Here is a 12,935-nt window from a genome sequence, read left to right as displayed (position 1 = left end):
AAAAAGTGATAATGGACACCAGTTAAAAAACGTTCCATCAAATAGCCGAATAACTAAATCATTGCGCCGGCTCCAACGCAAAATGGTAACCTTGGCAACAGAAATGTTAGCTACAAACGGACAAAACAGAAAGCAGAAAGTATATCTGGAAGGACTACGTCAAACAGCGGTTCATCGTTACTGATAAAAACTGGCAGATCACAAACATTCAAGTTATTTTATTTTTTCAGCTTAATTTAGACCAGTGGTTCCCAAATTGGAGAGCGGTGCAGTCCGTGTGTTTCTCTGCATTAATGCTACAGGGGTTACGCCAATTTCACAGCATCTTAAAGGTCCGTGCTGTTCGCATTTAGATTTCTCCACAGCCGACTTTCTTATATATTGTTATAGAAACCAACCAACCAACCATCGCACGTCCTCCCCAATTCCTGATATGAAGTGAATATGTGGAAACGAGCGAACCAACAGGTGTGTGCATTGCTGCTGGTTGTGGAAAGAAGTACCGGACCTTGTATTTGCCTTTGCAGATGGCTTCAAACAGTCGCTCCTTGGTGCCATAGAAAGGGAGACACCCCGACAGGAGGATGAAGAGGATGACTCCGCAGCCCCAAACGTCCACAGGTTTACCGTACGGCTCCCTCTTCACCACCTCAGGCGCCATGAAGTGAGGCGTTCCCACACGGCCTGCATTTACAGCAGCACACATGTAACACAGAACAACACAGAGCAAGAACAAACCTAGAGCTGTTACATCACTGAACTCTGTTTTTACAGATCAACATCTTATCTGCAGTTTTGGTTCCTGTGAGACAAATGTCACTTTTTTTTTACACTTTTTTAGCATCATCCTATCAATAGTCTTGTTTTTTGTAGTATTGTTTCTGTGTTTTATTTGTGTTTAAATATTTATTTAATCGTTTTTAACATGAGAGCGGTCTGTTTATTGAATTTTACAGATCTATTATTCTAGAAATTCTCCAAATAATTTCCTACTAAACAAAACTTTCATATTTTCTGATCACTGATCCATAAATTTCAGGCTCTACTAATGAAATGATGCTAAAAATAAAAGGAAAAGAGTTTGTTGGCGTCTTTGAGACACATGTGAAGTGTTAAGAGTCACTCTGCTTTGTGTAGATGACAGACAGACTGACTGAGGAAACTGTTTATGTTCTTCATGCATTGATCACTAATATAGTTTTTCCAGTTTCCTCCTCCAGTGTTTCCACACCTGACGGACATCAGAGCTGAAAGTGTCACTGCAGCAGCTGCTGATGTATGGAGATAAAACATTTCTGAGGAGGTGCTTAGATTGCTGCAACTCGTCTAACTGAAGACGGTGATGTGCTCTTCCTTCCTGTTCAGACTTGTTGCGGCGCGGTGCAGGAAGAGATTCCAAGAAAAAGACGAACCTCAGGCTGGAATCCATTTTCTAGGTTTTCTTGGATTTCTGGGAATCAGCAGCAACATTTAAAGAACACACACACACACACACACACACACACACACACACACACACACACACACACACACATACATTTCCTGGCTTCCCGCATGTAACCCAGCAAACCGGTTGGATGATTACTTCATGTGTGATTATCTTTCAGATGCAACAATTTATTTAACCTCAACTGGTGCAACGTCGTCCAGGAAACGGGGATCAAACGGTCGGCATCAAGCAGAGAAAACCTCTAAGACGACGCAGAAACGGCTAAAACTGGTTTCAGAAGCGTCAAACGGGAAACGTGGGGAACCACTGTCTTCCACATGTGGAAATGTGGTTCAGATTCAGGTTCAGGTTCAGGTTCATGCCTAGGTGCAGGTCTATGTTTAGGTCTAGGTTCAGGTTCTAGGTCCAGGTCTAGGTTCTAGGTTCAGGCCTAGGTGCTGGTCTATGTTCAGGCCAAAGTTCGGGTCTATGTTCAGGTCTAGGTTCTAGGCTCAGGCCTAAGTCCGGGTCTAGGTTCGGGTGTAAGTCAAGGTTCTAGGTGCAGGTCCAGGTTCGGGTCCAGGTGCAGGTCTAGGTCCAAGTCTAAGTTCGGGTCCAGGTGAGGTTCTAGGTGCGGTTCTAGGTGCAGGTCTAGGTGCAGGTTCTAGGTGCAGGTCTAGGTTCGGGTCTAGGTTCGGGACTGGTTTCAGGTTGAACCAGTGGTTCAGGGAACAGGAAGCATGTGGACTGGCCTCCCCAGAGTCCAGACCTGAACCACATAGAGAATCTCTGGGAAGACCTGATGTGATCGGACTCTCCCATCATTAATAAGATTTTATTGTTGAATGAAATCCTGACACATCATGAACTTATTGAAACAAATGTTGATGTAAAGCAAACAAACAACATACAGTCAAAAGTCTGGACACACTTTCCCATTGGTTTAAATGGAAAAGTGTGTCCAAACTTTTGACTGGTAGTGTATATATCAAGGCTGGGACTCAAAGAAATTGATCTAATTTATAAATCTGAATTATACAAATTTTAATCTAAAATACTTAATTTTAAGTAATTAAACTAACAGCTCCATGTTACTGTACTACAGTACTTTAACTTTTAATGTTTCCGTCCAAACCGGTCATTAACAGACATGAACATGTGACGGTGAATCAGACGGGGACGTGGCTTCAGGCTGGTCCTGCAGCAGAGGCATGAAGACCAAACTTCTAGTGTGTTCTTTAGGGTGGGGAAGGGGGGGGATGGCTAGAAATGAGGACCCTGCGTGCATCACCAACACAAAACAAGACACAACGTGAACAAACATGAGGAGACTTGAGTCTGCAGGGAAGAAGATCAGCAGTAAACGACACAGGTGAAAAACAGACGTCACGGCAGACGGAGCAGAGAAGGAATCATCATCCATTTCATCATTCAGTCACAGCTCTAATCCTTTCCTGCGCCGTGTCTTCATTATTCTTTGTTACATGCTGATGTGGTTGGAAGCAGATAACTGATGCGAGTGTAGACGGTGTGTGGAGTTTGTTGTGGTGTTTACTGTACCTCCGGCCACCAGTCCGGACTCCCCAAGCTGGATCGCCACTCCAAATCCACCCAACTTGACCGGAGCGGAGTTCTCTTTGGAGGCCAGCAGCACACAGTGAGGCTGAGGAGGACAGCCAAGAAATTAATGAGACAACAAACAGCTTCCTAAACATAAAGAATGAATCACAAGTTCCAGACAGACAGCCAGATCATGACCCAGAAACAACCACACAGCAGGACGGTCACACCTTTATGTTTTACATACAATCAGCTGTTCTGACAATTTCATTGAGTTTTCTCTGAAATCACAGGAAATATGCATTAAAAAGGAAAATAAAAAGATATTTAATAAAATCAATATGAGTCATCTGCCACAGCCAGGAAATCCTTCACTTCCTCTTCATGTCTTTACTCACATTTTATTTCAAGAGGCGCTGCAGCTGAAGACTGAAAGTAAAGAAGCTACGAAGGCCGACTTCCAACATTGCAGCATTCTGCATTTCAGCATTTCTGGTTTCCAGAGAACGGGCTGGGTGGGGTCAGCAGGGCGGATAAAAGGCTGCGAGGAGACGAGCTACGACTCGGCAGTCTGCAGAGCTCTTCTCAAGGAAAAGACGAACGAGGAACATAACTCCAGGACTTCTGGGTCTCATAAGACAAACACCTGGAGAGTCTGATGCTGAAAGAGACGTTAACACCGCCAGTTTTCTCTCATTCCACAGAGAGAGGAGCAGCGATTGGTTTCTAAAGCAAGGTGAGGAATGGATTCATGCTTTTTCATTTGAAAGCACGAAAAGAATTATTTATTATCTGACACACTGAGCAGCTGGTGTTTGCTTTTCAGATAGTTGAATGTAAAAAAAAAAAAAAAAAAATCTCTCTCTAAATAAGTCTAAATAAAACTCAGCAGGTGTGTTGTTGGACTTTCTGACATGATCAGATCATGATCATTAGAGGTGGGAAAATCGGATAAAAAAAATTTAATATTTTTTGCTTTACAATTTTAAAATAAATTATTTTGTTAAATAATTTTTTGAAATAAATAAAAATAATCCATTATAAAATTTTTGTGATTTTTATTGTTTTTATTGATCTTTTTACTTGTCTTCTTTGGCATTTTAGCAGCAGAATGACGGTCTGGCTGCTGTGTTGTCATTTTTCTTGATTTCAATCAGGAAAAAAAACGAGCAAAAATAAAAAGTTTTATACATTTTTTTTGTTTTTAGTTAACAAAAATCAGCAATATTGAGAAATTGTGAGAATCGCAATTTAAACTGAATCAGTGCCCAAAAAATTGTAACTGAATCGGGACGAAAGCATATCGTCACAGCCCTACTGATCATCATGATCATGATAAACTTTGTTGGGAAAAGTGCTTTACAAGTAAGACTGTTTCTTCTGTTATTTATATTTTTCTTCATCTGTAGTATAATGACATTTTTTATTGGACTTTTAGCTTTGGCTTTCTGATTTCATGTATTTATTTGTCTCAACTTTATTGCTGTTCTTTTGTTTTTATATGTTTTTGGGGGTTTTTTTTGTCTAGTTTTTTTTTTGTTTAGAAAATACTACATAAATTATGTGTGAAGATCAATGATATTTTAAACCGACAGTCCTGAACTTCTGCAGTTTTTTTTTGCAGTTTAATGCTAATACCAGTTAATAGAGCACCCATCTTGGGTCCTGTCTCTTCTCGGAGCTCCAACCAGCCAGTAAAAGTCAGTCTGATGTCCCTCTCTTTGGCGTTACTCTTCTTCTAATAAAGTCCTGTTGCATTACTTTGCCGGGTCAGCCACGGTACAGATTCACAGTGGCCATCGTTATGATATCCTTTTGAGGCTTTGCCACAAAGTAAAACAGTTGTCACGACATGTCAGGCAAGGAGTTGCGAAAAGCAGTTTTTTTGGAATCAGGACACTTCAGGGCAACAACAACTCCAGGAGTGTAAATATTACCGCTAGAGTTCAGAAATTTAAACTCAGAAAGTTACGTAGAGCTGCTTCAAAGTGAAGCCAAAGCACAGGTTGGAACTACCTGAAAGTCAAACTCTTTCTAAAGAAACCAGAATAACAACACTATCCAACATTTCACTCTTTTCTTCCTCTGTCTGCAGGACCGAGGATAAGAAGAACGAACATGTCAGACTCTGCTACCACTTACAGTACTCATTCTGCAGATGGAAACAACACCTCAAAAGACCAGTGTATTGACGACTCGCAGCATGATCTGCTAGGGGGGGTCTACTCTGTGATATGCATTCTGGGATTCGCTGGAAACATGGTGGCTCTGTGGGCCTTCTTCACCATTAAAGCCAAGGAGAACTCAGTGCGTGTGTTTCTCATCAACCTCGTGTTTGCCGACCTGCTGCTGGTCGTCTGTCTGCCGTTTCGGATTTTCTATCACCTCCACGATAACACCTGGAATATGGATCCCATCCTGTGTAAAATAGTGAGCTGCCTCTTCTACACCAACATGTATATCAGCATCATCCTGCTGGGGCTGATCAGCGTGGATCGCTACTTAAAGATCAATAGCAGCGTAGGCATTCAGAGACGGCTATTGTCCCCAAAGTCCACCCGAGTCATCTGTGCCGTCGTCTGGATCAGCGTCTCAGTTGTCACGGCCTCGATGTACATGTCCAACATCCAAACTTTATCTCACAGGTAAACATCTAACCTTTCATTTTCTGTCTTTTCCTGTTTTGTTTAAATAAAAACAACTAAATAAATCTGGCCCTGCGATGGATTGGGAACTGTCCAGGGTGTACTCCAGCTTCCCCGCAACCCTACATTGGATTAAGCTGTTAGGACAATGAATGAATAAGTAAATCTGTTAAATAAGACAATGACCTTAAATGTTTTGGTGTTTCCAGGTGTTTCCAATACAAGCAGGTCCTAGGAGAAGAGTGGAAAGCCTACTTCAACATCCTGGCGCTGGTCATCTTCTGGATGGTATTTGTAGCTCTGATGATGTCTTACGGGAAGATCGCCTTGAAGCTCTTGAAGAGATCGAAAGAAAGACCAGATCTGCCCAACGCGTCTCGCTACGTTCGTAGCGCCAAGAAGTCCTTCTTTATTTTCTTTGTCTTCACCTTCTGTTTCACCCCATATCACTTACTGAGACCATTCTACATCTCGACACAGATCACAAAGAGCTCCTGTCACTTGCAGAATGTGGCAGACAAAACCAATGAGGTGGCGTTGCTATTTTCTGCCTGCAACAGCTGCCTGGACCCCATCATGTACTTCCTGTTGTCCTCCTCAGTGAGGAAGGAGATGCTGCGCATGGTGCGAAGTGTTCCATGTACAGGATGTTTCCACCAACAGTGGTAGCAACACTTCCAATAAGAAGCATTTAGAGACTTAGAGTATAAAAATGTAATCGGCGCGACCAGTTCTCGTGATGGGAAACACTCCAGTGACCTTGGCATGGCGGCCAAGATGAACAAACGCATGATGAGGAATTATCAACACTCATTTCCTGCTCCTCCTCTAGAAGATCTCCTGGTCTGTTGATGTCAGAAATTCTGCGGACTTAAAGCTGCAGCACCGAACTTTGGCAGATTTTTGCACGTTGGCGCCCGCTAGCGACAGTTAACTCCACATCTATCTTGATTCCTGTCTCTTCTCTGAGCTCTCTACAAGTAGAAAAAGTCAGTTGAATGTTGACTATTATCTCTTGCTCCGTCTTAGCTTTTGTTTTCCTCCCATAACGAGCCATTTTACATGATCGTAAAATACAATAAGTATGTAACTGATGAGTAATCGAATGTATGACTGGATCGGATCTGGCTAAAACGCGTGTGTGATTATTGAAAACAAAAAAAAACCCCACGTAATCAATATTTCCATGATATCATTGGATTTCTTTCGACATACAACACGTGAAGTCACGTAATATTCATGTTATTTTCAAAACATCCGATCTTTACTGAACATGGCCACGCCTACGTTGATCTTATGTTCTTAAAACAATGTTTTTAAGATCTTTTGTTTTTATACATAAGCAGATGTTAGAAAAAAAAATTAAAAATTGGGTAGAGAAAACTAGTTGCATTAATCCATTCTCACATAATCAAATTATTAGCAAATTCATTGTCATGTCGAGTTTTGTTGCCCAATCAGCCCTAGTGTGCGTTAAAATGACCAGAGTGTTGACAGCCAGCTGCCATAAAGCTGTCACCTGAAGGTCCAGGATGGACAATAAACCTGCGATTCCTCAGACTTCCGGCTGCCTCAGGAAAATGAGAGTTCCAGGAATGTAGAAAATAATCATTGTTTGCATTTAAAAGAACTCAGAAGGGCAGAACCGTATGTAGTTTTAAAACATGCCTGTGAAGGGCTGTAACTGTACATGAGTGTGAAGCATGATCTAAGTGTGCACCGTAGCTCAACTGGACCCGACACATAAGGTGAAATTATGCCGGTGTGAATGCAACACAAACAAGGGAGGTGACTGTTGATATGTGAACTAATGTCAAAGGAAAACCTACACTACGTAACAAAATCTGCTTCCACTGTGATGTTAAAACACTGAAAACTGTAAGTTCATCTGGAAACAATGTCCTAATTAGCCAGAACATTTTGATGAATTACGTTACATCCATTATGTCTTCGTTTCACGTTCTTCAGGGGTTGATCTGGTTAACTAGCAGACTGAACAGTGAACACAGTGGCGGGATGTGTCTGTAAATCTGCAGTCTTGTGCTGCTGACAGAAAACCTTTGAGCCACACGTTGAGACCTTTTTGTCTTCCAAGTTTATAATTTATATGTATTTTATATATGTAATTAACCTTTTTTAATAAATAAAAAATCATTCCGCTTTGTGTTGATCAATACAGATTTTATAGGGATGAGAGGGATGTGACAACACACCCAACTCCTTTGCTGTTCAGCTAGAGAAGCAGCGCCCCCTCCAGGGTGGTTTAATACAGACTGTGAAGAAATTCCCAGTTTTCCAGATCAGAGGAAGATCACTGACTCTCAGGAGCCAGAAAGAGTCAGAAAGAGAAGAGAAAAGGTTGATTTTTATCAGAAAACAATGCTGGAAGAGCTGGAAGGAGGAAAAAAAAAAACAAAAAACAAGATCTGTTTGTAAATAAATCAATGAATGAACAATAAATTAGAAAATTTTGTAAAAAAAAAAAAATAATAAAAAAAAAAGAGGGAAAGCTAATAAATCTAAATTCAGTTTAAAAAAGGAAAAATTAAAGTAACTACACTGTTAATAACGTTACATTTACCTAAAATGTTTTTTTAAAATAAAAAATAGAATAAATAAAATAAGTCTAAAAAATCTAATACATACAATTATGTAAATGATAAAAAAATTTAAATGATATATATATATATATATATACATATACATACACACACACACACACACACACACACACGTATTCTTTAAATTTAAAATAAGAAAAAAATGGTCACAAAATAGTTTAACTAAAAATAGATACATCTTTTACATAGAAAAAAGTCAGAAAAAGTTAAGTTGATTATAAGCTGAAAAAGCAAATATTAAGTAAATAAACAGATCATTTAGATAAAAAAAAAAACTGATCAAAAAGAATTAAGTTCATTTTAAGCTAACAAAGCAAAAGAAATACATAAAATTCTTTTGAGTTTATAAGTTTAAGTAAAGTTTATAATATTTATAAAAATGAAAACAAAATTTTTACATTTACAGTTAAGTTAAAACAAAAAAACAGCAGCAGCGCCTCATCTTCTCACCTTGTCCATCAGCCTCTAAACAACCACGTTTGGTGTCTGGTGAAACAGACAGACAACAACGCACCTCACAAACAACAGGAAGTTCCTTACATCATGTTTACCATCAGTCTATTTTAATAAACAAGAAGTTGCGCATGAGCTCTGCATCTCATCACCACCACCGTTTAGTTTCTACTTTCAGCTGTGAAAAAGGTCCGAGCTGCTGTTAATGGTACGTACATTACATGTTTATTCTCTAAATATTATAGATTTCATGAAACAAAAACTTTAATATGTAAAAAGAATAAAACATCTGGAGGACACCTCAGTCCAGAGACTTGGTTTCTGTTAAACGGGAGGAATTCGGATCTGAGTTTCAGACATTTCCACTGTCCTGAATACCTACTAAGAACTCATTATGGAGATTTTATGTTCCGTCCAACCAAGTCTGTAGTTTGCTACTGAATGGAGAAGTTCATCTTCAGAGTGTGTGTGCCGGTGAGAGTTGCTGCTGCATGCAGTCGTTCTATGCTGCTTTCATAGAAACAGAAACGTCCAATATTTGCAACAGCTGGAGCCGTGGAATAAAATCCACATGAAACTGGATCTTCCAGTTATGGAAGAGTATTAGTGCCACTGAATAAAAAAAATTCATTCTGTGAAAAAAGTCAGAATTCTGACTTTAATCTCAGAAGTTTAACTACAAGTTTAACGCCTGGTTTTTCAGTAGCTGTGTTCTAGGGCTGGGCGATATATCGAGTATACTCGAGATATGGTGGCTAGTCCCCTGTGCGATATAGAAAATGCTTATATTCCTCATATTGGAGTATCCTGTTGTCACGCAGGTGTTTTTAGCTGTGGGCGGGGTTTCCTCCCTCCTCTTCGACTCTGCACCGCTTTGCACAGAGAGTTAAAGCAAGCGCACCTCGTTACGTACATAACGTGAGCTACGTGCTACGTCATGAGAGGCAGCGTGGAGCCACTTTCTCGCTAAATTTGGCGACTTCTTGTGAAAAGCGACAAATCTAGCGACTTTTACAGGAGTTATTGGAGACTTTCCTGGTGTTTTGGCGACTGACTTTAAAGCGCATATTGTAAAGTTCTTGTCAGAACGAGAGTCTCTCCCCGTCCTAAAGCACTCAGTCGCTCCGGCTGCAGCTGCAGCCAGTCAGAGGAGCAGAGAGGACACCTGCACGACTCCACCTACAGTCACAATGAACAGCCAAATCCGCCACTGATCCCGCTCTGGATTACAGAGTGGGACGTAAATTACAAAGTTTTTCACGTCACGCAAAAATAATTAATTCTATTTGATTACATTCACAGCCTCTGTCACTTACTCACCTCATCCACTGTGTGTGTGACACAAGCATATTTATCTAGCTCCTCATGTCTCTAGAAAGTACAGAAAGGAGTGGGAATCAAACCCTGAATTAAAAACTGGCTGAAGCCGTTTATTGGAGACGATACGAGGACATTCTGCCTGGATTATAAGACTGATTTCTACGCTAAACTCTGCGATTAAAAAAATACACGACAACTCAAAAACGTGTCCATAAAGCAAAGCCTTATAATAGTTTATCATTTGAAAAGTCCCCCCTAGAGCACCTATTTTCATACGTTGCATTTATTACATCATGCAAAGTCACTTTATTTTGTTTTAAAATTACATGTTTCTGCCACTGCTTTAACTGTTCAATAAATACGGTTTTGATCAATTTGCTTCGTTACAATTTCATCCTTTTGGCATAAATGTTTAAAATCAGCATATCTTAATGCAGTTTGAACAATTATGTTTTAATGGAGACACAAAATCATCTTACTGATGTGATTGTATGCACCAAAGCATTCATTCAAGGCTGAGGTAAATATCGAGATATATATCGTATATCGTGACATGCCATAAAAATATCGGGATATTACTAAAAGGTCATATCGCCCAGCCCTACTGTGTTCCCATTTCATTCTTTCGCAAAATGGAAACAACATTTGTCCGTTTTTTGTTTTTTTTTCCCGACAAAACAAATTGTGATTTGCAGGTGTTTCCATTGAGCTGTGTAAAGTCTGTAAGCCTCAGTTCAGAATTGTCTGAATTTCTGCTTATGCAAAGTAGCATGCAGCGTTATTTTGCGCTGCGTGACTACTCCGAATTCTGAGAAAAAAGTCTGAATTCTGAGATTAAAGTCACAATTCACAGATTTATTATTTTTTTATTCAGTGGCGCTAATACTCTTCCGTATCCAGTGAAAACCACCAGACTTGATGCATGAAAACTGCCTTTGACATAAAAATATAAAGCGGAACAAGCTGACAGAAGTGTAAAGACATCAAATGCACAAGTGTCGACTTAAAATCGAGACATTTAATGACAGTAAGAACTCACCTGAGGGTTTGGTCTGAGTTTTACTCGCATTCGCTCTTATTTCCCCATTTAAAACTAAAATCTGCACATTTACCATCGCTGGTAAAAACTAATGCTTTTGTCTAAGTATCCGACTGATGACGGCTTTTGATTGGATGACAGATTATCATACAAAACTAATTTCTGATTTAATATATTTAAAGTTAGTGTGGACCACTGACATAAAGCCAGTCGGTTGCCTGGCAACAGTATCATTTGCTGGATTACAGCAGTATCTGAGCCTATCTTTGGACGGAGGAATGCGTGATCCATTTACAGCACAAATCTGACTTTTTTTTTTCTACTTTCACAGGTACTAAATCTGATGTTTGTCAAAAAGACCTCAGTCTGAACAGTTACGTCGCATTTCAGCCGACTTTGATGTTAAATTAAAAGGACGTCTGCGCCCGCGAAGGCAACAATGTTGAATGTAAACAATGGATGAAACATTGTGTCATAACTTTGTTGACAAAATAACATTAAAATTGATAATTACATGCTAACATGTTCGTAAAGAAAGCATGCTGCGTTTGATGTAATGTCTTCAGCACACATGGATCAGTTCAGGCTGTTCACACTGATCAGATCTGAGAATGAAGTCCTGCAGCGTGAACAGAATTTAAGTCTGAAAGTCACCTTTAATGTGCCTCAATCTTCTTTTTCCATCATTTTAAGCTGAAAAATATTTCAGTCTTTAATATTTCCTCTTGTTCTTCCGCCTTTAGTCACATTTTTAAAGTTTTATTTCCCATCTGCAACAGATAAGCAACTCAACACAGGTGCTCTAAGCTTGAAGATGCTATGAGAGTTTTCAGAAGTTTTCTGTCTAGACAAACCACATTGTGGTTTTTGGTAATGAAACCTTTGCTGTCATTTGTAGAAGAGATGCTATTGATATAAGCAGAGGATATAATAAGATAAGATGCTGACCTCCGCTCCAAGTCGTCTGTTGAAGTTACGTTTGTAAGCAGCGCGACTGTTTCTGTTTCTTTCAACACAGCGGGTGAAACTAAAGCGCCGATTAGAGGTAGTGTTGATGTTTCATCGGGACGTAAGAATTCTTTTTGCAATGACAAAAAAAAAACCCAACTATATTTATAATATATAAATAAATAAATAAAAAAGAATAAAATGTAAGAATTAGGAGTTTCGTATCCAAAAGTCTCCCAACAGAGTAACTGTTCAGCGCAACGCGGCCGCCAGACACTCATTCTGCCATCATCATGCAACGAAACACAGTTGGCTTCAAACCAGTGTAAAAAGCAACAAGTGCAAGGTATATATTATCTACAGTATGTACAAGTGTCTATTTTATGGCTGTGGAATAAAGAGATTGTCACAGTAAACATATAAGCATCCAATACAGATGGGAATGTGCCTTAAATATACATCCAGTGTTGGCAGAAGCTATTAACATAATTACAGATGGTATGTACAGGCCTTGTTTTAACTTAAAAATATTTTAACTTTTAACTATTTTAACTTTTTTAATTTCCCTTTTAGGGATGAATAAAGTCCTAACTATCTATCTGTCTTAAACACAAGTGCAATGGACTTTAAATAGTATCAAAAATAATGAGCAGCAGGCTCGCTATGTGAACAGTGAAGTAGAGAGAAAGGTGCGATATTCAGTACATAGGGGTGGGAAAATCTAATAAAAAAAATAAATAAAAAAAAAAAAAGTAAAAATTGGGATTGTTGTTCTTCACAATTTCAAAATAGATTCTTTGTTAAAAAAAAAGTTTTTTTTCAAATAAATAAATATAATCCATTATGACATTTTGTAATTTTTTATTGACCTTTTAACTTGTCTTCTTGAGCGTTATAGCAGCAGAATGATGGTCTGGCTT

At 39.2% G+C, this 12,935-nt stretch overlaps 2 protein-coding genes across 2 annotated transcripts in view; one reads left to right on the top strand and one right to left on the bottom strand.

The window, feature by feature from the left end:
• Positions 1-12,935, bottom strand: part of caska (calcium/calmodulin-dependent serine protein kinase a) — a gene marked incomplete at its 5' end in the record, with an annotated part of 120,562 nt that overhangs the window by 51,338 nt on the left and 56,289 nt on the right. Inside the window, 2 exons of the mRNA XM_079254304.1 lie at positions 509-684; positions 2,990-3,092. Of these exons, the coding sequence (XP_079110430.1) occupies positions 509-684; positions 2,990-3,092 (279 nt within the window). The remainder of the gene's footprint in view (positions 1-508; positions 685-2,989; positions 3,093-12,935) is intronic.
• On the top strand, positions 5,108-6,303 carry gpr34b (G protein-coupled receptor 34b; the record flags this gene model as incomplete). The annotated part of the gene is made up of 2 exons (XM_079254257.1): positions 5,108-5,634; positions 5,844-6,303. 2 exons carry the CDS (start codon positions 5,108-5,110, stop codon positions 6,301-6,303), a joined length of 987 nt encoding a protein of 328 aa, XP_079110383.1.

Source organism: Telmatherina bonti (genome assembly GCF_933228915.1).
Source record: "Telmatherina bonti genome assembly, chromosome: 15".
NCBI lineage: Eukaryota > Metazoa > Chordata > Actinopteri > Atheriniformes > Telmatherinidae > Telmatherina > Telmatherina bonti.
The sequence above is the reverse complement of the archived record's forward strand: the minus strand, read 5'-3'. Positions and strand labels throughout refer to the sequence as shown.